We start from the raw sequence: 23793 nt of genomic DNA, 5'->3' as shown, positions 1-23793 counted from the left end.
GTTGAATTACCATAATAACTCTGAAAGTGTATTGGTCTAGTTCATAAAACTTGGACATAAGAGTAATCAAGTATTACAGTAATTCAGCTGATCTTTTTATCCTGAATAAATATTTTCTAATAAATAAATATCACTGAACATCTCGTGCGAGTTTCAGGTCACATGACCAAAGTCAAACGTCATTTAAGGTCAATGAACTTTGGGCATGTTGGAATTAATTATTAAATTGCTGTTATAACTTTCAAATTTTATGGATATAGTTTATGAAATGTGGACATAGGGGTAATCAAGTATCCTCCCCGGTAGGAAGAAATTCCTTGAATGCTCGAGCGCCTAGGCATCCCAGCTAAAGCCGGGGTAATAAAAATAGCAGGGCCCGCTGGGAGAACAGTTTTCAGAACCGTAGTGCGGCTTCCCTGGGTAAATATACCTATATAATTATTATTGTATCATAGTGTTGTATCATTATATGAATAGTGTTTTTTGTGAATAATTATGTTATAGTAGTTTCCAAAGTCAGCACGACTTCTATATTGAATCGTGTAATCCAGGTAAAACTGCCAGAGGTGCTCCACTTGTTTATAATATAATACCTACACATTTCTAGAAACAACTATTTTACTAACATCTTTATATTTTGGTAAATACATTGGATATAAAAAATACTATTTTTAAAACATTGTTAAAACTTAATAATAATAGCATTCAAGGTTGTAGAAAATTGTGAAAATATATTCTAAAAATATCTTAGCAAAATATTCTTTTAAAAAGGGTGTTTTTTCAAAAACGTTCATAATTTTTTTTCTAAACACATTCTTTAAAACGTTTTTAGAATATCATATTAATGATTTTTCAGAAACAAAACATTTTTTAAATGTTATTAGAATACTGCACTAATAACATCAAACATTCTAGAAAGGTCGAGAGTATTTAAAAGATATTATATTGAACAACATTTTTTTTTTTTTTTTTAACCCTATATAGATAAGAATTAATGTTAAAAAAAATCTTCTTTCACAATTTCATTTTTTTCTTCAGAAATCAAAGAAACATCTTAATATCATCTTTTCAATGTTATCAAAATGTAATAATGGCAACGTCAAACGTTCTAGAAAAGTCATCTAAATTTTTTAAAAGAATATTTCAATTAAGCTTCTTATTGTAACATTTAACGTTTTCCAAAATGTTAATAAAATTTAATGGAAGGATTATTCTTTTGATGTTTTTATAACATCATATTGACATTTTTCAAGAAATGTTTTATTTCATTTTGAACATATTGATACCATGATTAAAACAAAATGTTTTGAAAAATATTATTACAATATGATTAACATGACAAACGTTCTAGAAAGGTCATAATATAATATTTTGACAATATCATAAGGGTATTTTCATTAAAAACAACTTTGGAAATTATGTCGAGGAAACCCATGATCTTTTATGTTTTTATGACATCATAACTTTCTTATATAATTGTTATCCATCTAATTGTACATGATCCAGCCTGCAAAATCTGATTGCAATATAGCTTCACTTGAAAAGTAAAAATAGTAACTGTGACGATGATACAATGTTGGAATCTTGTTTGTTCCTGGGTTGTTCGAAAAACCAATTAAGTTTTGCCAACGTTGGGAAAACATTACGCCAATGTTGGGAAAAACATAATGCCAACGTTTCGTCATATGGATATGAATATTTATGAGAACAGTGAATGACCACAGTTTCATCTTATATCAATATATCAATTAACGTGAATGTATTTACGTACTTGTTTCACCATCAAAAGTTTGACAAAAGTATGTAGCTTGATTACCATTTCATTTTCGTAAAAATAAATAATTCATAGGTGAGAATTTCAAGGTTAAATATAGAAAATTGTTCTTAATCGTAATTTGCTAAGTATTGGAATGTTGTCACATATATAGGAATCAATGCCAGATATTCAGTGGATAGGTGTAGGATATTGAATGATAGGTTTAAGATGAAGATAGGAATAAGATAGGAATAGGATAAGATAATATGGGTTATGGGATAGATTTGTAATGATGAACTTAAACCAATTAATATTTTGAAAACATTCACTTGAAACATCAGTAAGGTACCATATTTTCACACACACTGACATGTTTTCATCTTACCCTTCTGAAGTCCTTGTAAACGCGATAATTTTAGTTTAACTTAACCTAGGCTCATATAATTTGGTGTGTATGATACTAGCATGGATCCCAGGAAGCCTATTGATTTTGAGGTCAAAAGGTCAAGATCACAGTGACATGTTTTCATCTTACCCTTCTGAAGTCCTTGTTTAGGCGACAACTTTAGTTGAACTTAACCTAGGCTCATATAATTTGGTGTGTATGATACTAGCATAGATCCCTGCAATTCTATTGATTTTGAAGTCAGGTCAAAGGTGAGTTCGCCACCTGCCACTTTTTTTGCTTGACCAATAACTCAAATTTTCGCGTTACAGACAGGCGTATTATGTGCTCGCCTTAGCGACACTCTTGTTCTGATAAGGAAATAAATATTTCCAGAACCGCCCCGAATCGCATTTAGACGATGCGGCTCTCTTCAAGACTTATTAGTATTGTCCCATGTTTCAGCCAACTCTGAAATCAATCAGAGTGAACACATGAGCTCATCCAAATATGAAGCTAAGAGATGCTGTATCTGCCCATTCATGTTGAATACTAAATATTTCGTAAGCACAGTAACAGGAGAGAAATTCCTAATTACTCAGCAAATCAATTGCAAATCTTCATGGGTATTATATCTCATTACTTGCAAACGCTGCAACAAACAGTACGTCAGGAAGACTACTAATACACTGTACACAAGAATGTGCAACACACGATCAGACAGAGAGAAATATCACACGAGTAGACGCAAGGAAATCCCAATTACTGCCCACTTCCACAGATGACATTCAAATCATAGGAATAGAACTTATCAGAAAACACCAGGAATCAATCATACTCAAACGAGAATCATTTTGGATTCTAAAACTGAAGACACTTGTACCAAACGGCATCAATGTAGAAGAATAAATATTTTCTAATTAACCTCAATCGTGTGTCACATTTTTTACATCAGTGTCACTAATTTAATGATATCAATCTATGATACTTTTTCTTTTGTATCTGTAAGGTACTGTCTAGGTAACCCAAGCTTGAGAAGTGAGACTTTTGGTTACTTATCATTTATTATGTGAATTATCAACAATTCTATAATTTCTCAATTTGATTTCAAATTGTATATTGTTTCATAGTTTGAAATAATCATTACCAAAATTTTTGTAAGAAACAATGTTTTCTTTATCATCCTTCAGCTTACGAAATCTATTTCATAAATATTCATATTCATAGTGACATAAATTATATGCGCACTAACAATGCCCTTAGGGCTTTCACAGCTTAGCAACCAATGTTTTCATTTTGCACTTTGTGACACTTTCATTGAGAACGAGATAGGATACGGAAGGCATCCTACTTTACTGCCACAATAGTCTTTCTTAAAGGCCAAGTATACCCCAACTAAAAGATGATTTAAATAAAAAGAGAAAAATCCAAAAAGCATAACACTGAAAATTTCATCAAAATCGGATGTAAAACAAGAAAGTTATGACATTTTAAAGTTTTGCTTAATTTCACAAAACAGTTATATGCACATCCTGGTCGGTATGCAAATGAGGAGACTGATGATGTCATCCACTCACTATTTCTTTTGTATTCTATTACATGAAATATTCTAATTTTCTCCTCAATGTCAAGTGAGACATCGATTAATTCCTCCTTAACATGTGGAATTAGCATTGTTTTATACAATATGGTTCAGTCAAGTTGGTCATTATTGTCAAATCTGCAAAAAAGAAATATTGTATAATTCAAACAAAAAACAAAAGAAATAGTGAGTGAGGGACATCATCGACTGTCTCATTTGCATGTCACTTAGTTGTGCATATCACTGTTTTGTGAAAAAAAAGCGAAACTTTAAAATGTCATAACTTTCTTATTTTACATCCGATTTTGATGAAATTTTCAGCTAGTTTGCTAGTTTGATTTTTCTATATTGATTCAAATAAACATTTTTCTGGGTTGGACTGGACCTTTAAGTTTTGCTCTTCTTCTCTTCTCCTTCATTGCATATTATTCTCTCCTTATGAAAACCGTTTTCATCTGTTGTATGTCTTTTGATGATTATTTTGGGGGCATATAATCAGCTTCACGATTTATTATTTTTAATGAGTTTCATTTCTTTTTCTTGCTAACACTGGTATCCCTGTCACCATCCGCGTCACTTGTTGCATGTTCACTTCTTTGTCGCTTCTTCTTTTTCTTCTTCTTTGATTGTCTGTCATTGTTGTTTCTTTCCTCCCTTTCCACCTCAATATTCGAACCCTCATCTGTGTGATCAGCTGATCTCCTGTCGTCACTATCATCACCAACCTGGCCTTGCTCGTTCATTCTATCAGAGAGAGATTCATCTGTGATTCCTCTGTCGGTTGTCACGGTCACACCATCATTCTGACTATCAGTCTTTTGACTCTCAGAATCCTCTCTTTCTGAGTCACTATCATCTTCCACTATCTCCCTTGAAACTATATTTGTCCCATTTTTAGCTAGTCTCCCTCTCAGATTCGGCAAGGTGAATTCATGAAGCTGGCAGACAATTTCTGCAACAAAAAAAAATCAACTCTTTATTCATCATCCACTTAAAAATATGAAGAAAAATAGAAAAGTAATGAATTGTAGTAAGATCATGATATCTAAATTCTAAGGGGGGTGCCGAAAATTTAACTACTTGAACTTAAATTGCCTAGCAAGCAGTACCCTTACATTGTGACAATCTCTTGATATAGATGCTTATAATGAAAGCAAATTCACATTTGAAAACTCAAAAGGGAATGAAGCAAAGCCGAAAGCCTATCTAAACCTTTGAAATTTACTTGCGAATGGCTAAAAATTTGTAACACATTGCTAGTTTTGTAATGTGTCGCACAAAATGCACAATGATGTTGGAGCTCAGCTCTTTGAAAAATATTCTTTCAATAATCTTTGAAACATGTTTGGATGCTTAAGTAGCTACATGTGAGCTGTATATAGCACTGTGCTCGAATAATGACTTTGAGTCACAGAGAACCTTTAATTACATTAACAACTTATTAAATAGAGGGGAAAAAATCTAAAATCCCTATTTCATTGTAATATACTTAAAAATACATTAGAAAATATAATTAATCTCTTTACACATACCCTCAAATGTCTTGAAGCGGTAATTCGGTATATACCTCATTTTGAGCCTATACCAATGATACTTCAGCTTCTGAGGAGATGGTATCCTGGAAGGAACAAAACAATGAAGAAAAATAAATCAGTGAAATCTGATGTTGTTATAGCTCCAGAGACGGTAGTAATAGATTTTCACTTGTTTTTTTATTTGCATAATGAACCCAAAGAAAATAAGGGTAATTACAACATACTAATTTATAAAAAATCATGATAATCTAAAGCTTATTGTTCGAAATAGAGATCAGAAATCAAAATGCTCTTAAAAAACTTTGGGTCCAGAAGCCACTGTACAGCGACAGATCGATGTTGCTCTATCCTTAAATCATGGAACGACAAACAGAGTACCAGCATCTGCCATCTTTTATCATTCTTTGGTCTGACGCAGCTGGGGTTTGAACCCCCAACCTCTCGGATGTGAGACAGATGCTCTACCAACTGAGCCCATACACCGATGTGTAAGTAGACAGAAACAAGCCAACATTGGTAGCGATTGACCATGGCAGGAATATACAGTAGTTAAAGTGATTTGAAAACTACCGCTTCAAGATCTACCAATCTATACTAGAAAAAGTGTATTGCTAGAGCTATCAAATCCCTTTCTAATGAGCAGTTCTATGTAAGATGAAAGTTACAATTTAATTGAATATCTCAAATCCTCACAAATGCTATAAACGATTATGCACAACTGAATAAAAGTTGTTTTAAAAATCGTATTACCTGTGGAATTCATTGAGTAGAGCCATCCAATCTATATCTTGTTCATCATGAATGTCCATGTTGTAAACACTACACAGAGGAAAGGAAAATACAGGATTAAGCAAAGTATTTTTGGTTACAACAACAACAAAAAAAATGCTAAATGCTGTCCTTCGGAAATACTTTGTACAAATCAAACAATTGTGGTATGTTAAAATGGGGACATCGTGGTCTACTAGTTATGACTCGTCTGTCAATCAGAGAGACGTGGGTTCGATTCCCAGCCATGGCATGTTTTCCTTCAGCTAGAAATATACCCACATTGTGCTGCACTCAACCCAGGTGAGGTGAATGGGTACCCAGCAGGATTAATTCCTTGAAATGCACTGAGGGCTGGAAGGCTGCTTGAGCTAAAGCTGGGTAATAACAATAACAATGCGCCTCGGAATAGATTATTTCTAGATAGATAGCGCAATATAAATGCCTATTATTATCATGACAATGATAATGATAACAATATTAGTGAGGTTTACTCACATAGGATAATGATGATAGTAATGATAAAGGCAGCCAAGCTGAAGTCAACGTAAAAATGATATTATTATGTTATTAGGGCCAACTGGGAGAACACTTTTTGAACCTGAAGTGGTTACCCTGGTTAAATATGTTTTCATTTTTATTATTGTTATCATAATCATTTTATTACTATTATTATCATTATCATTATTATTATTATTACTATTATTATCATTATTATTATTATCAATATGATTACTATTATTAAACATGTACCTTTCTATCAGTCGGATATTATCCTCTATCCTCCAGCGCCCTCTTGAGGTGTAGCGTGACTGTTTGTCAGCAACAGCCCAGGAAACAATGTTAATCCTGATATAGCAACAGGAAAATAAGACATACACACATTGATATTTAGAGGATTTCTGCTTCTGTAATATATATAATATAGGCAACATGAACTATTGAAATGTAGTGTCATGAAACTTGAAATAATAGTAGCTTTGCCATTAAAGTAATAGGCTAAAGCCTAAAAATACAAAGGTATTATTTAAAGAAATACAGAACTTTGTTTCATGTTGCACTGAATCTTGTTCATACAGATTTAAGAAAAAAAAATCAAATTCATGCAATCACTTCCAAGATATTTGTGACAGTCACTTTGCATTTGTTTTTTGTTTTTTAAGCACTAAATAATGGTTTTTTGGCACAACTTTTTTTCTGGTATTCATTTTTATAACATACAGTATCACAGACACAGGTGACAAGTTGGACCTTGCAGTTTAGATATTTTAAAGACAAATCAATCGGGAAATAATTTGACTTCTCAAATTTGATTAGCATTTTTGGCTGTAAGAGAAAACCTTTGAACTGTACAGTCCTATGTAAAAAAAAAATTGCCAAACAAAAGAATTTTTTTTGTAGCAGTCATTAAAAAACTGTGGAGCAATTGCAATGCGATACAATACAAATTATTCCATCACTGTTAGCCTATGGCTTGCAGTACTATCATAATAATTCTCGTCTTCTTTGTCCTGTTTCAAAAAGACAAGTTATAATAACATATACACAATTTCTGTGACAAATCAAATCAAATGGTCTCAGTAGCTTTAAACTGTTATTGCAAATTTCTTATTGTAACAAGTTTTAGGAAATGGGCCGCTACTAATTTATGATTGATATCAATGTACTGACATTTGCTATTGCAATGAGTGTCATTGCATTCCTACATGTAATAATGAAATGAAATGAAATAACATTTAAAAATGAAACAAATTAAACAAAACAAATAAAATGCAATGAAACAAAACATAACAAAATCAAATCAAATAAACACATTTAACTTTTAATTAGATTGATTACCATTCTCTCCTGCACTGCAGAACATTCCTGGTTTTCATGGCTTCCTGAACCTGCCTCCAAGGAATGTTGAAGAAAAGCTTCTCCACATCCTGGTCCTGGTTGAAACCGGAGAAACGCTTGACCACTTTGACCAGTCTTGCCTTCTCTACTTCAGACCATGAACCGGAGTCTACAGGTTAACAGAAATATAGTTAGACAGCACGCAAGACTGGCGCTGGTCCGACGGTCTCAGACCAGTAAAAATTGCTGTCGGGCCAGTAACTTTTCAGAAATGTCCAGATTTACTGGTCCGACATGACCAGTTAAAAATATATCAAACTGATACCGATATTTTCTCCTCTATTGTGAATTTTAAAAATGGCTCTGGCATCTTAAAAACTGGCTCTCCAAAATTGAGAAATGGTGTTCACTGTTTGTTTGTATGGTGTTCTTTTTTTTTTGGGGGGGGGGGCGATAAAGACAAAAAAATAAACTTAAGTTTTTTTTAAAAATGTTTTTCTTTATTTTGGGGGACCAGTAAATTTCAGGTTCGGACCTGTAAAAAATGGAAAAACTGGGTATTGACTGGTCCGACATGAACAGGTTGGACCAGTAGAAAAAAAAGTTAGTGTTGAGCCCTGTGACAAAAGGATGGGCGTAATAAGCGCAATCATACAATATTCTGCAGATAATGAAGTGTAGCTTCATTCAATTTTAATCAGTCACAGTGAGAACTAACTTCTTTTTTTTTTCAAATTGCTAAAAATCAAAGTAAATTATCATCATACAGGTTCTGATAAACATGCCATTTATAGGGATGGTCCGGGCTAAAAATATTTATATCTTAATACATAGAGTAGAATTCACTGAGCAAATAGCCGAAAGTTTCATCAAAATCGGATAACAAATAATAAAGTTATTGAAGTTTAAAGTTTAGCAATATTTTGTGAAAACAATCGTCATGAATATTCATTAGGTGGGCTGATGATGTCACATCCCCACTTTCCGTTTTCTTACATTATTACATAAAATCATAATATTTTCATTATTTCATACTTGTGTGAATAATGTCTTCCTTATAATGAAATAAGTTGCAGCAACAAATATCTAATGCAAATCAGTTGTCAATCCAATTTTTCTAGTTCTTGGAGGAAAAAAATTTGAATAAACCTAATTTGATATAATAAAATACAAAAGAACAAGTGGGGATGTGACTTCATCAGCCCACCTAATGAATATTCATGACTGTTTTCACAAAATATTGCTAAACTTTAAAATTCAATAACTTTGTTATTTGTTATCCGGTTTTGATGAATTTTTCGGCATTTTGCTATAAATACTTTCAGCCCGGACCATCCCTTTAAGCAAAATGTTGTCATGAAAACTGGTTGCAAACTGAACAAGAATGAGAATTTCCAAAATGAATAAGCACTTGTGGGCATATGCCATTCTATACCTTTGAGACATTAATAGTGGAAATATACACCAGCACCGCCTTGCATAACTCAGAATTAAAAACAAAACAGATTTTACATTCAAAACCAGAAAAGAGGTTGTCTCATTTGGAGAAAAAGTAAGGAGAATCCTCCAACTAAAGCCCGGAGGGCCTAAACAAGGCAGAAACAACTTCTTTAACAAAACAACTTCTTCATAATCATCACAATCATCATCATCATCATAACAATTATCAGCATCATCATCATCATCATCATCATTCACCATCATCATCATCATTCACCATCATCATCATCATTCACCATCATCAGCATCAACTTCATTCACCATCATCAGCATCATCTTTTTCATCATCATCATCATCATCATCATCATCATCATCATCACCATCACCATCATGTATCATCATCATCATACATCATTAATATATCACTATCTCCTTTGTTATCAATACATACTTCTCTTTCCTGAGACTTTGTATCTGTCACACAGCGATCTGCCGCTGCGTCCCATCTTCTTGGAGATCTGACTCCATCTTGTTCCCATCTTCAAGGCTAGCTCCTTCATCATCTTGACCTCATCATCAGAAAACCTGGCTCGTTGGTTAATTCAAAGACAAAAAGGAGTACTTGTCTTTAAGATTTTTGACTCATTTTAAGTTAAAGGAGAATGAAACCCTTGAAACCAGCTGAATCCATATCAAAAAGAAAAATCAAAGAAACATATTGTTGAAAGTTTGAGGAAGATTGAATGAATAATAAGAAAGTTATGAGCATTTGAATATTGAGATCACTAATGCCATGTAGTTCCTCCCATTGGCAATGCGACCAAGATCTGTGATGTCACACACGTACAACTCCCTCATTACTTTAGTACTTATTTCACTTATATTCTCACTTTTATAGAGTCTATCACCGAGGTGAGGTGTTCTCTTTATGAGAGGACAAGTACAGAGATTTCACAACATTATATCATTGATGAATCATTTGTCATATGATTAGAATGAGCAAAAAGAGATGTTTTGGGGTATATTTTCAGTGTCCAAAAGGGGAGAGTTGTTCATCTGTAACATCATAGATCTTGGTCGCATTGCCAATGGGAGGATCTCCATAGCTTTAGTGATCTCGACATTCAAATGCTCATAACTCTTCTATTGCTAGTCCTATTTTACTCAAACTTTTGTTGATCTTATTCTTTGATTATTCTGCTTTCACAAAGGCTAACTTGCTCCAAGAGTTTCATTTTCCTTTAACCTTAGTTTTATTTTGATGAAATTCAGCTAAATGTGCAAGGTACCTCTTGTTCTTCCCACAAAGCAACAGAATTTTGGTCTCCAATGTTTTTATTTTACTTTTGGGGCTAAATCAAAGATTTCATAAAGATAGGAAACAAAGTACATTTCCTAGATTTGAATTTGGATTAAGCACATTGACACCTACATGTGCAGTCAGCAAATTTCAAATGTGCAATGCCAAGACCTACATGTATCCCTCCCTGAATATTTTTCCAATTATGCAGAGTTATAATATAATGAAGTTGCCGACAAATTTAAAGGGGAAATATTGAGTATCATAAACCATTAAGGAGTATATCAAGAAGTGATAAAATAAGCTCCTCATGCAAATAAAGAATATCACAAGTTCATATCTTGAAATAATTTTTTTTTCTTGGACAGTGTGCTTATCTGACACTTGATAAAAATATGGGATAATATGCAATGTACACAATGTGCAATGGAAAATATAAGTCTGTACCTTCCAAGATAATTTTGAGGATCAAAGATCTTTCTTGCTCTGATGTAGACATTATATACCGGACGTTGGATACCTTTTCCTGTATTGATAAAAAAGAGGAATGGCAAATAAGAAAATGTGTTACAGGGACTAATGCAAGTATATGTGTGTTGCAAGAAACTTTTTAATAGCAAATTAAAATTTGTAATTGATTGATAAAGTTTCACTGTAGCAAAAATACAACAACAACAAAACACTAGGAAAACTATCAATTCCTAATATGATTTCATAACTTATGTTAGAATTTGAGCCTGAAATTGACTTGCAAATAATTTTTTTTTTTTTTTGGGGGGGTGTTCTTGTTTTGTTTTGTTTTCTGCATTGCTCAAGATTTTATACAAGGCTTTTATACACCACAGCTGCCAACCTGGACAAGAACATTTCAGTATTTTTAAAGCTGAACATCAGTATTTTGTTGAGGAAGTTAATGTAAGTATTTTCAAAGATATGAAATGAAACTGAAACTTTAGATATCAATATTTTACATGTAAACAGCAGTATTCTTATCATTTTTACTAGGCGGCTCTGCTTTACACAACACACAGAGCAAGATTACATACATGTTTATTAGTTTTACACAAAGTTTTATGGCACAAGGCTTATACATTACTCACTGAGCTTCATGTATATCATCTCTTCATCAACAAGATTTCTTGTCTCCTTCGCATCTGGATACTGATCAGGATAGATCAACTTTCTGGGCTCATCTATACCATATTTCTGTGCACAATCAAAAGGGAAAAGAGAGAAGAGGCAAGAGGAAAGGAGAGCAGCCAGGATGGGAAAGGGAGAAGATGGGGGGTGGAGGTGGGGGGGGGGTGGATGGAGAGAACATGGAGTGAAGATAGAATGATAGATAAATGAAAAGTATATTAATTTGTAAATCTATCAGCTATAAAAGATCTGTTGTAGAATGGATCACCATTCCCAACCTTTGTCTGATCACAATGTCAAGGTACCTATGTATATTAGATATTTATATTATACATGTAGTGTCACTCTGCCTGCATCTACCTTTAAAGGCTTCACAAATTTTCACCAAAAAAAATAATACTTCTGCACAATAGAAGTTATGAACTTACTTTGCATATGAGTGTCATATTCTTTTTCAGCTGCTCGTCTTCTAGCCCTGACCATGCGCCTTCTCTCACAACCATACCTATGATAAAAATAATAAGGGTAATAGAACAAGTTAAAACCTGTTTAATCAAATGCAGAAAACGAAACAAGATATATATATTATCTCCAAGATTTAAAGGAGACTGTTCCTAATAATCTTGTGTCATTTTTACAGTTCTGTTAAACAAAATGATGACTCATAGACCTCTGAAAATGAGGTTGAAATCATCACGCAATATGGAAAAAAAACACCACATTAAGAACGCACACAAAGTGACTAAGGCAGTGCAAAATGGACAAAATTCCATGTTTTGTGGCTGTTGTTTCATGTACTAAAGTCTAAAGAGGAATCTAAATGAATCGGCCACAAAATGGGCATTAAAAGGGAGGGAGAATGGCTACAATAGGGAGAGAAAAACAGCAAGTTGCTTACTGTGATACAAAAGCGATACAATTTCTCTAGCATTATATATGTAATAAGATTATCCAATGGTAATCATACCTCTGTCTCTCAATTCCTGTCTTTCTTCTGCGTCGAGACGTTTGACATTTGTACCATAGCATTCTGAATCAGAACCCTCTTCACTGTCACTCCGAAGAGTATCTTCACTCCTCTCTTCTTGAGCTGTGTGTGCCATCACGACCAGTTGGTTACTTCATCTGAAAGAGAAACGTTGCACCTGGTTATGAGAGATTCAATTTGCATTTGCATTGAAATTCACACTGTATTCCCACACTTCTGTTATCTGAATATCTAGACAAATATTAATTTCACTGGCCCGTATTCTGATAGCAGGTTTAACTTAAACTCAGGTTTAAAGTTGTAGTTTAAGTATGGGAAGCCAAAAGTATCAAATTTTTTATTCAGTTGTATGTTTCTTGTGTTTACTATGCTCTTTCCTGATTCATCAATGGTGAAGACAATCATGTATTTATACTTCCAAGACAATCATGAATGATTTGAGAGCCAAGTGAGCTGAAGTATGATATCTCTACTGTTAGTGATTTATGTAACAAATGGCTATCTATACTTAAACCACAACTTTAAACCTGCTATCAGAATACAGGCCAATGAGTATAAATAATTGTCAGACTGACAGTGCTTTGATTAACTTAAAACATGTTCCATTATTAAAATATTATGTATTGTTCATCATGTAATTCTTTTGGTAATTTACCTTTAGTTTTCATCGACCAAGGTAAACTTAAAATAGTGGTGGGCAGTAGAATGTTGATGTTACAGATCACACAGAGGACCAGCTCCATAGATGCAGCTTGTGCTCCTGAGCATTTTGACACCTTTTTCAGAACAATGGGTCCAACATTGATGGGATGCCGCCCCCAAAACGATTCGGGGCAAAAAGGTCCCTGACCCCAACCCATTTTCGTCAAAATTGTATGTCTCGTCTTCTGTATAAGTTATTTTACTGATTTTTGTGTCAATTTCTATGTTATTTTGGACAAGGAATTCATTTTAAACAATAAAAAGATGCATAAATGCTTTCTTTGTACTTAAAATTCAACCCTAACTTAATTTGGGAGGGGGGTCGATTTGACCCCCCCCCCTGACGAATTTCGTAACTACGCTACCACAAGAAATTTTTTGACCTCTCCACTTTTTACTTTCAAGCATTGCACATCTTCTGAGACCATATTTGCGATGTCGGCGTACACGGTTCCGAAATTACGTAACTTTTGTAAGTGCATGTCAGACCCAAAATTGCTCAAAAATGTGATTACGTGTACAAAGTCAAAGCAAATTGGGTTAAAAACAATATTTGCATCGACTTTGTAAACAGAATCACGATTTATAGCAAATTTGGGTCTGACATGCACAGCTACAGCTCAGCTGTAGGCGATCGAAGAAGAACCTGACTGATCGTGATCTGTTTTTCATCAAAATTTACTAAACTCCTCAAAAAAAGTTTGGAAATCTGACTTTGATCGATAATCCCTTCTCGGTTTTAATAAATATCAATATGTAAGTAATATCACTGAATAGATCATTTAATTCTCTTTAAAATGATATCCTACATGATATGATTATGGTTCACATGGAGGTGCAGTGCCTTGAAATGTGGGCCAAGGTCAAAATTCAAAAGTTGCAAAATGACACAATATTGAAAGTCACTGTTCTTTTTTCCGAGGTGATGAGTGAGTTTCTCAGCAGTTTCTTTTGACTTTGATCGATAATCCCTCCTCGGTTTTAGTAAATATCAATGTACAGGGCTCGAAATTGGTGGCGGTCCGGGGGCAATTGACCGCCTAAAGCTCCGTCAGGCACCCTAAAAGTCGGGTAATAGTGCCCGGGCTGACCACCAGAAAAAATAAATGTAGAAAACCGAAAATGAGTAGGTCTAAAACGAATGACACCTCTCTTATGCAGAGCGTTTAAACTTATATTTTGTTGCTTAAGTGCTTACAACAATGATAACAATTGCATTAAAATACTTGATACAGGTTTGAAAATGATACAGAGGCAATTTGTCAAAAAAATGAACAATGACTGTATTGTATTCGCTGTTAAACACCAACTTCAAAGAGCTCCGAATAAATTTTAACCCATCCGGCCTTCCCCTCGATACACAGTGTACATGTGCGTCTTAAAACAGAACACACACAGAACAGCTAATTGCTGATCTGTGATTGGCCAGCGCTCCACTGATGGGAGTTGCTTTCAAGTGCGTGTGACCATTATCAGAAAAGGTCATGACTTCAGAGAAAAAAAAATCAACCCCTCCCCATCTGTGTGCGTGTGTGGGTGTGTGAGAGAGAGAGGGGGGAGGGGGAGGAGAAAGATAGGGGGTTGGAATGATTGAATGCGGGAATCCTTTCATGTTTCAAAACAAAGCAAAGCAATCTGTATTACCCCACTCCCCCATACACAGGCACACCAATTTTCCCCAGAGGTCTAAAAATAACATTCCAACACGTACCCTTCCCTATTCATTCCATGTCTCGACCAGTCTCCAAATATAGACCCAGTTATAGGTTCAAATTATCAAAAAATTTAATTTGGAACTTAGGAATTTTGATTTTTTAATAATATTTTGCAATTACTTTTTTTTAAATACAGTGTGTAGCATCGTGGGCAGTGCAACAAGCTTGGGTATGGCACGTAGGCAAGGGATGAATTTTTTTCCCAAAAAAAAGTGTCTCTGTCACGAGAATACGGCGTGAATAAATTGTTTACTGTGAACAATGATCTGGACTGATTCATTCATATGCGGGGGTGTATAAAAGCATTGATTCAGGAAATTTCTTAAATTGAAGCAATAAACTGAAAGTTATTTCATGTAATTTCTTTTGACATAGTCAAAGAAATCATCCCAGGCCTAAACGACATGATCACTTGTTTATGTTTTGCCTCATCCAAGCCACTTGTGGTTTTGTTCCCACTCTTTCTGTAATGTATACTTCTGGGGCCCATTTCATAAAAAAGTTGCTATAAATTCTTTTGCAGCCAGAGGCTGAATTGTGGAATCTTTTACAAATCAAAAATATAAACATTACATAAACATCATAAATAATTACATAATGCAAAATTAAAATACTAATATGATATCCTAAAACAAACTATGAGTACAGGATATCACGCATTAAAAGAAAACAAATTAAGCACAGAGACTCAGAGTTTACCTTAGAGGGAGTGACAGAGAGAAAGGGACAGGGACAGAGAGAGACAGTTACACAGAGAGAGAGAGAGAAACATGGACAGAGAGAAAGAGAAACATGGACAGAGGGGGAGAGGGGGGGGGCTGAAAGTGAAGCCTTTATATCAAGTTAGTACATTTTAAAAAAGAAAAAATAGTTTACACATGTGACAGACCAAATCATGACAACAAGTCTTGGTTTGATTCACTTTATGGAGTGAGTGCACTTCAACATTTCCGCAGCAACGACTGTTAACTTGGTGTGATGTTTTGACAATAAATTTATCATAACCATGATCAAATGTGAATTGAATGATGTTCTTTCCAATTTCAGTTTGGTGAAGTTGTATTCATTTTATTATGCATGGTTTCTCTCAGTGTTGGTGAGGGTGTTGTGCTTTTATTTCAGGAAATGTCATTGACCCTTGTTCATTTTAAAACGTACCTCTAACTTTAAGTCTAAAAATGAACAAGTCTCAAGTAGAACAAAGGTGTGAAAAGGATCATGAGTAATTTTTTTTATCTCCTTTGAAACAAAGGCTAGAGTTTCTCCTTTTTAATCCACAGAAAGGTTCCACCAGTAATGTAGTGTTTCGCAGCAAACTTACACATACAGAGTTGATACTTTAAAATTTGTCTTGATACAATATTTTCAATATGCATGTGATGACCACCTAAACTGCCATTTGACCACCTAAAGTTCAGTCCAGGGTGCCCGGCTGACTTCCAAAAATTAAAGTTAATCGAGAGGCCTGATGTGTAATTTATATCAATTAATAGATCATTTAATTTTCTTTAAAATGATACCCTATATGATATGATAATGAAATGTGGGGCAAGGTCAAAATTCATAAGTTGCAAAATGACACAATATTGAAAGTCACTGTTCTTTTTTCTGTGGTGATGAGTTTCTCAGCGGTTTCTTTTAATTGTTTTCATGCACCTTAACATCAATAGGGACAGTGATTTTCCGCGATCGCGGAAAACGGACGGAATTCACGGAAAGGGCCTTTTGAAACGGAAAGTGGCATTTCAAACGGAAAATCACGGAAAACGTATTTTCCCTCAAAATACACAGAATAGCAACAGAAATTACTCCAAAATCACAACAAAATGAGAATATTAAATGGCCACAAAACCCCATAAAACACGATCTCACTTCGCTACTATCATGACAGTTCACACATCGTGACTGCACTCGACATCAGCACACTCGATTGTACCCCGCACCCGTCCCGTACCCGGCACGGCCGGCCGGGTTGGGCTTCACATGCACACATATCGTTCAACTACACGGTCGTGTGTTGCTGCCCTCTACGTTTGAAGATGTAACAGCACGATATCGTGGTCTTAAAATCCAAGATGGCGGATTGGCTAAAGCCGTTGACTGATGATAACGATGTCCAAAAAACCCCAAAATTATCGATGAAATATCATTTCACCGTGAAATAATGCTAATAATGTGAAAGGTGAGGATGTATGCATGCTAAATGGGTTTGTAAAAATATTTTATGCACCCGCATAGATCCGATTAGAACGGATTCTATTGTGTTGTTGGTACAGTAGCAGATACAAATTTTGACCAGTGCGATTCAATGTGATTTTGCTATTCAATGTGTAAACGGAATTGTCACTTTTTCGTGTGTACAAAGTCTATGGGGAAACGGAATTTCCGTTTTCTAACATGCTGAAACGGAATTTGAGATTTTCTGAAACAGAAAAGGCAATTTTTTGAAACGGAAAATCACTGTCCCTACATCAACATTAACATGGAATCAAACACACCTCTGCACAAGCAAACACATAACAAACCATGACTCAAACCATGTTATCTCACAGAACAATTTATACATAAACCACAACAAAACATAAAAAATGAAGAAGCAGGGGCTTGATTTGAATGGATTTTCATCTCAATTATTTAACACAGACAAAAGAATCATGTTCTGTATTGACCCTTCATGACTATTTCGGCTCTTTTTGCAGCTTTTCAATTCAGACCTCATCCAACACATTTGAATCCTGCTCTTTTTGTGATGGTATGATCATAACAAGCATGGTATCATTTTAAAGGGAATTAAATGATCTTTTGAATGACGTCAAATATGCATTGTGTAAAATTGGGAGTTGGGAGAAATTAATGGCCAAACTTTTTTTGCTCGTTTTGCAGCTTTTCAATTCAGACCTCATCCAACACATTTGAATCCTGCTCTTTTTGTGATGGTAATGATCATAACAAGCATGGTATCATTTTAAAGGGAATTAAATTATCTTTTGAATGACTTCGAATATGCATTGTGTAAAATTGGGAGTTGGGAGAAATTAATGGCCAAACTCAGATTTCCAAACTTTTTTGGAGGGGTTTATTTTCCAGCATATTTTTCGGAAAGTGTAAAGCTGATTGTATATCTTTATCATCAATTTTTCCCCATCATCATCTGCCCATCAAAAATCAAAATTTAGGAGTAATCGAGGAGGGTGTAAAATCACACCCCTTTCTCCATAGACACTGTAGTTAAGGCGTCGGTGGTGGAGCTCCCCAAGCCCAATTGCCTTCATCCGTCTGTGTAGTCTGTGTAATTAATAGGAGTACGACAAAAAAATTTTTTTTGAAAAACTCCAAAACAGAGGATTTATCAGTCTAATAACACATATAACATCATCATGAGATTAAAGTAAAATAACTAGTTCTATAGTAGGCCCTATTAACTAAGTGAAATTGAGACCACCAAAACACAAGGTGAGTAAAGCTAAAGAAGATTACGACTCGCGAGTCTTCGATTGAGACCGACTTGTCACAACTCGATCTGTGGAGTACAACGTAAAAGTTAGCATATGGGACTGTTATAAAATGTTGCGTCTTCAACAATCATTAACTTCTTACTATAGTATAGACACATTTAAAATAATATTCACACCAATCAAAACGACCTCTTTCTCAATCTTATCCATTTAGACTAATACATAATCCAAAAAACGATCCAAAAACAAACTTATTATACATTTACTCACAATTCAAATTCCTCGACCTCGTCCTTTTCTTAATTATTGACGCTTCAAATGCCCCAACAAAAAAAGAAAAGCCAAAGTGCGCAGAGAACATAGAGATGTATACTAATTACGCGTTATAGTCTGGTCTGTTAGCGGAATTATGTGGACACGGTGGACAAAAGCATGATTTTTTCTCCAGACCTTTGTTTATGTATGATAATTAAAAATGGGGTATGCTCCAAAAAATCTGGCTGCAGGAACAGTGAAAAAATGGGTGAAATGTCAAAATTTATGAGTTTAGATTGGTCTGATATATAGACTAGCGCTAGTGCAAAACTCAATAGCAGTGCATTATTTTGCATTGGTTTAGTTCTTGAATTCAGACCCTTTTTGAACAGATATTCTGTTTGTCCTCACATCTCAATGCACTAAATATCTTAATGCAGATGCTAAACAAGCCGAAGGGTGGTGGTGGAGGGGGTTGAATGTTGGTGTGTATGTACATATTTTGGTCTTGGGGTAAAGATGTGCAAGACACATTTTTTGCATGTGTTGGAAATTGTGTTGCCATGGTAACAGTGTATTATGGCAAAATAAGGTACAAATCTTGCAGTTAGAACTACTTCCTCTGTTGTCATCCGATTCTCATGAAATTTGGCACACACATTGGTCTTAAGGTGAAGATGTCTAAGATACATTTTGTGTGTCTTTCAAAAATCTTGTTGCCATGGTAACAACATATTATTTGGTGAAAATTTGGAAAAAAATTACAATTCAAACTGCTTCATCAGTTTTAAATCAATTCTCATGAAATTTGACACACACATTGGTATTAGAGTAAAGATGTACAAGGCACTTTTTGTATGTGTTTCAGAAATTGTGTTGCCATGGTAACAACATATTATATGGCAAAATGTAGGTAAAAACCTTGCAATTTGAACAACTTCATCAGTTTTGAACCATTTCTCATGAAATTTGGCTCATACATTTGCCTTGAGGTAAAGATGTGCAGGAACCATTTTTGTGTACATTTGTCAGAGAGTATATTGCCATGGTAACCACATATGATAGCCAGAAATGCAGGAAAACGCATTGTGGATCAAACAACTTCCCCTTTTTTTAGTCAGTGCTAATAAAAGTTGGAAGAAATATTCATCTTTGGGTAAAGATTCATATTAAATTCTAAACTGCATTAAAATATATGAGTGTGGTGGTATTAATCACCTTCAGTAATATTTCTAGGTTTTGGGGGAGGAGCAGGATTGGTCCTTAAAATCTGACATCAAAATAAAGGTTAAAGGCGGTGTCCATTAACACTCTTGAAATAAGCATCCCCTCAAGGGCATAGGCTGGGGGTACACTGGGTGAATGTGAAACCTTCCGCTGTGGCAAAGGAGTTCCAACACTGGCAAGCAAAACAAAATGTGCACCCCTTCTACTTTCAACGGCTGATTTTCCAAACCTTAGTTCCACCTCCCCAAGATGTGCACCCCTCCCCATACCACTTCTATCTCCCCATGCTCAACCAGTCTACGCCTTTGCCCCTCAGGGGTCTTTGTATTTTAAAGCGAGACATTCCTCCCTTTTTGGGGGGAGGGGGTCTTTAGAAAATGACCTCATAAAAGTAAAAGTTATGACTAGGAACTTAACCCCCCCCCCGAAAAAATAGGGGGCTGATATATTTTTTGAGCAGAAAAATGCCCCCCCCCCCCATTAAAAGGTAAAAAGAGTCATTTGCACTTCAGAGTTCAGACCATTCATTTGATGTTTAATGCATTCTGCTTTGGTAAAAAATTGTTTACAGTAGCCAATTAATCATTGTTTATTTATTTTCTCCTACTCAGTCTTTTATTCATATTTCATTCCTACTCTTTCTTTTTAACTATATCACATCACTCTTGATTTTGAGCTTCACCATACCATCTTATGTTTCCTCTCTCCTTTTTTACCCTCTCTCTCTCTCTCCAAGTATATTTTTTCTGACATATTATAAATTGTACCTTTAATCATGCAACTAATTATAGAAATATATATATATATACAAAAATCTCTGCACTTGTTTTAGAAATTCACTTGCAAATCCATGACTCAATAACATACCATATAAAAAATATGCATATGTGCACAATAAATTTTTGCCTTCTATTTTCTTTCATTTAATTTTTTCAGTATATTTCTGTGACAGCCCCTGCTTTATACATCCTACATCTCCAATTGTCAAAAAATGAATATTATGTTTCAGTAGCAAAATTGTTGGATGCAAGATCTGACTGTCACAAAAAATGCAAATAATTTTCCATTGGAGTAAGGACGAACGTATTCACTGTTCATTGAGCAAATGATGACTTTTATTTCTCTACATATATTCTAGTCATATCCCTTTCAGATGGTGGTAACTGCAGGAATGGGAAAACTCAGTGATATAACTAAAATTTTCACAGAGGATTTTCGGAAAACAACTAAATCCATTTTTTTTTCAAGCAACAGTTATTCCATTCTGAATGCTGCAACTATGAATTTGATGCACCTTTACCAAAATATATCATGACAGCCATTTCTTCAATTCTTTAAACTAGACATTAAATATAGTTAATAGTAATATTTAGGACAGAGTGTAGCCAAAATAGAGTTTAAAAGATTATGAAGAAAAGAATAAATGTCATGGTATTATATTTCAGTGTAGGTGTAAGCATTCAAAATGGAATAATTGTTGCTAGATAATAATGAATTAAAATAGCAAAAAAAATGTACTTAGAGAGGGTGAAAAAGAGGGGGGAGAGGAAACAAAACAAGAAGGTATGGTAAAGCTCAAAAAGTGATGTAAGAAAGTCAGAGTAAGAACTGAAATGAACAAAGACTGAGTAGAAGGAGATAAATAAAACGTTGATTAATTGGGCACCGGAAATGATCTTTTATCAAACCAGAATGTTTTAGGCTTTAAATTAATACGCTGAAGTGTAAATGATTTTTCCTCCCCCCCCTTTTTTTTTGGGGGGGGGGGTTCAGTTCCTAGTTGTATTTATTTCCTTTTACTCTTTATGTGGCAATTTTCTAAAGGCCCCCCCCAAAAAAAAAAAAATGGAAGGGGTGCTTTCTTTAAGAGTGTTTAAGTTCCTAATGGCCATGGCCTTTAACCTTCTATATTTTTATGTTGTCAGTTTTTAAGGACCTCCTCCGCCCCCCCAAAAAAACCTATAAATATTATTGAAGGTGATTAATACCATGAATACCATGCGCTATTTTATGATGTTAAAGGGGAATCCAACCCAAATAAACACTTGTTTTTAGAGGAAAAGGAAAAATCAGACAATAGGTCAAAGTTTGAACAATATCGGACAAACCATAAGAAAGTTGTGAATATATAAACGTTGTAAACATTGGTAATCACTATATACCCATGAAGACTTCAAATTGGCCCCATATGTGATGTCATAATGATGTAAGGGAAGGACCACTCTTCCATGTACAGAAATAATTAATTGACTAAAATGTCTTTTTCAAAAGTTTTACTTCAAATTGTATCTTTCTTTCATGAGGACATAAAACATTATACTAACATGTTTATATTACGGCCCCAATGGAATTTAGGAGAAAACCAAAAATCAAAGTACAAGGCCAATGGGAAAGTTGTCCTTGCGGCCTCGCCCTTACCCATTGTCAATTTGAAATCTACATACTAGTAGCCTTAGGGATCTTAATTTTAAAGCAGCCATAACTTTATTTTGTTTGTCCGATTGCTTTCAAACTTTCACCATTCTTATTTTTCTCCTTTTCCCACACAACATTTTATGACCAAGGCTGGATTCCCCTTTAACACTGAATATGAATCTTTACCCAAAATTAATATTTGTGTAAACTTTTTTTAGCACAGGCTGAGAACAGAAAAGTAGATTGAGCCACAATTGATGAGTTTTCCCTGCATTTCTGGCTATATGTGGTTATCAAGGCAATGCACTCTCTGACAAATGCAAAAAAAAAGGTTCTTGCACATCTTTATCTCAAGGCCAATGTGTGAGCCATATTTCATGCATGAGAATTGGTTTGAAACTGATGAAGTAGTTCACATTGCAAGGTTTTTACCTAAATTTTGCCATATAATATGTTGTTACCATGGCAACACAATTTCTGAAACACACACAAAAAGTGCCTTGTACATCTTTACTTTTATACCAATGTGTGTGCCAAATTTCATGTGAATTGATTGAAAACTGATGAAGCAGTTTGAATTGTAAGGTTTTTTTCCCAATTTTCACCAAATGTTATGTTGTTACCATGGCAACAAAATTTCAGAAAGACACACAAAAATGTGTCTTAGACATCTTCACCTCAAGACCAATGTGTGTGCCAAATTTCATGAGAATCGGATGACAACAGAGGAAGTAGTTCTAACTGCAAGATTTGTACCTTATTTTTGCCATAATACACTGTTACCATGGTAACACAATTTCCAACACATGCAAAAAATGTGTCTTGCACATCTTTACCCCAAGACCAAAATATGTACATACACACCAACATTCAACCCCCTCCACCACCACCCTTCGGCTTGTTTAGCATCTGCATTAAGATATTTAGTGCATTGAGATGTGAGGACAAACAGAATATCTGTTCAAAAAGGGTCTGAATTCAAGAACTAAACCAATGCAAAATAATGCACTGCTATTGAGTTTTGCACAGCGCTAGTCTATATATCAGACCAATCTAAACTCATAAATTCTGACATTTTCACCCATTTTTTTCACTGTTCCTGCAGCCAGATTTTTTGGAGCATACCCCATTTTTAATTCTCATACATAAACAAAGGTCTGGAGAAAAAATCATGCTTTTGTCCACTGTGTCCACAAGTAGGGTGTTTTTGACGCTAACAGACCGGACTATTATTAGTATATATCTCTATGGCAGAGAATAAACGGCTAAAATTGTAGATGTTTTAGACAA

General features: G+C 34.6%; 1 protein-coding gene across 1 annotated transcript; it reads right to left on the bottom strand.

The window, feature by feature from the left end:
- Positions 1 to 972: 972 nt before the first annotated feature.
- On the bottom strand, positions 973 to 18952 carry LOC129258993 (transcription termination factor 1-like). Its single transcript, XM_054897260.2, has 11 exons — positions 18877 to 18952; positions 12714 to 12871; positions 12175 to 12251; positions 11707 to 11812; positions 11054 to 11132; positions 9758 to 9891; positions 7866 to 8034; positions 6780 to 6875; positions 6009 to 6077; positions 5256 to 5341; positions 973 to 4675 (listed from the first exon to the last, which is right to left on the bottom strand). Exons 2-11 carry the CDS (start codon positions 12847 to 12849, stop codon positions 4251 to 4253), a joined length of 1377 nt encoding a protein of 458 aa, XP_054753235.2. The 5' UTR covers positions 12850 to 12871; positions 18877 to 18952; the 3' UTR covers positions 973 to 4250.
- Between the last annotated feature and the right edge of the window lie 4841 nt (positions 18953 to 23793).

Source organism: Lytechinus pictus, chromosome 4, assembly GCF_037042905.1.
Source record: "Lytechinus pictus isolate F3 Inbred chromosome 4, Lp3.0, whole genome shotgun sequence".
In the NCBI taxonomy this organism is placed as follows: domain Eukaryota; kingdom Metazoa; phylum Echinodermata; class Echinoidea; order Temnopleuroida; family Toxopneustidae; genus Lytechinus; species Lytechinus pictus.
The sequence above is the reverse complement of the archived record's forward strand: the minus strand, read 5'-3'. Positions and strand labels throughout refer to the sequence as shown.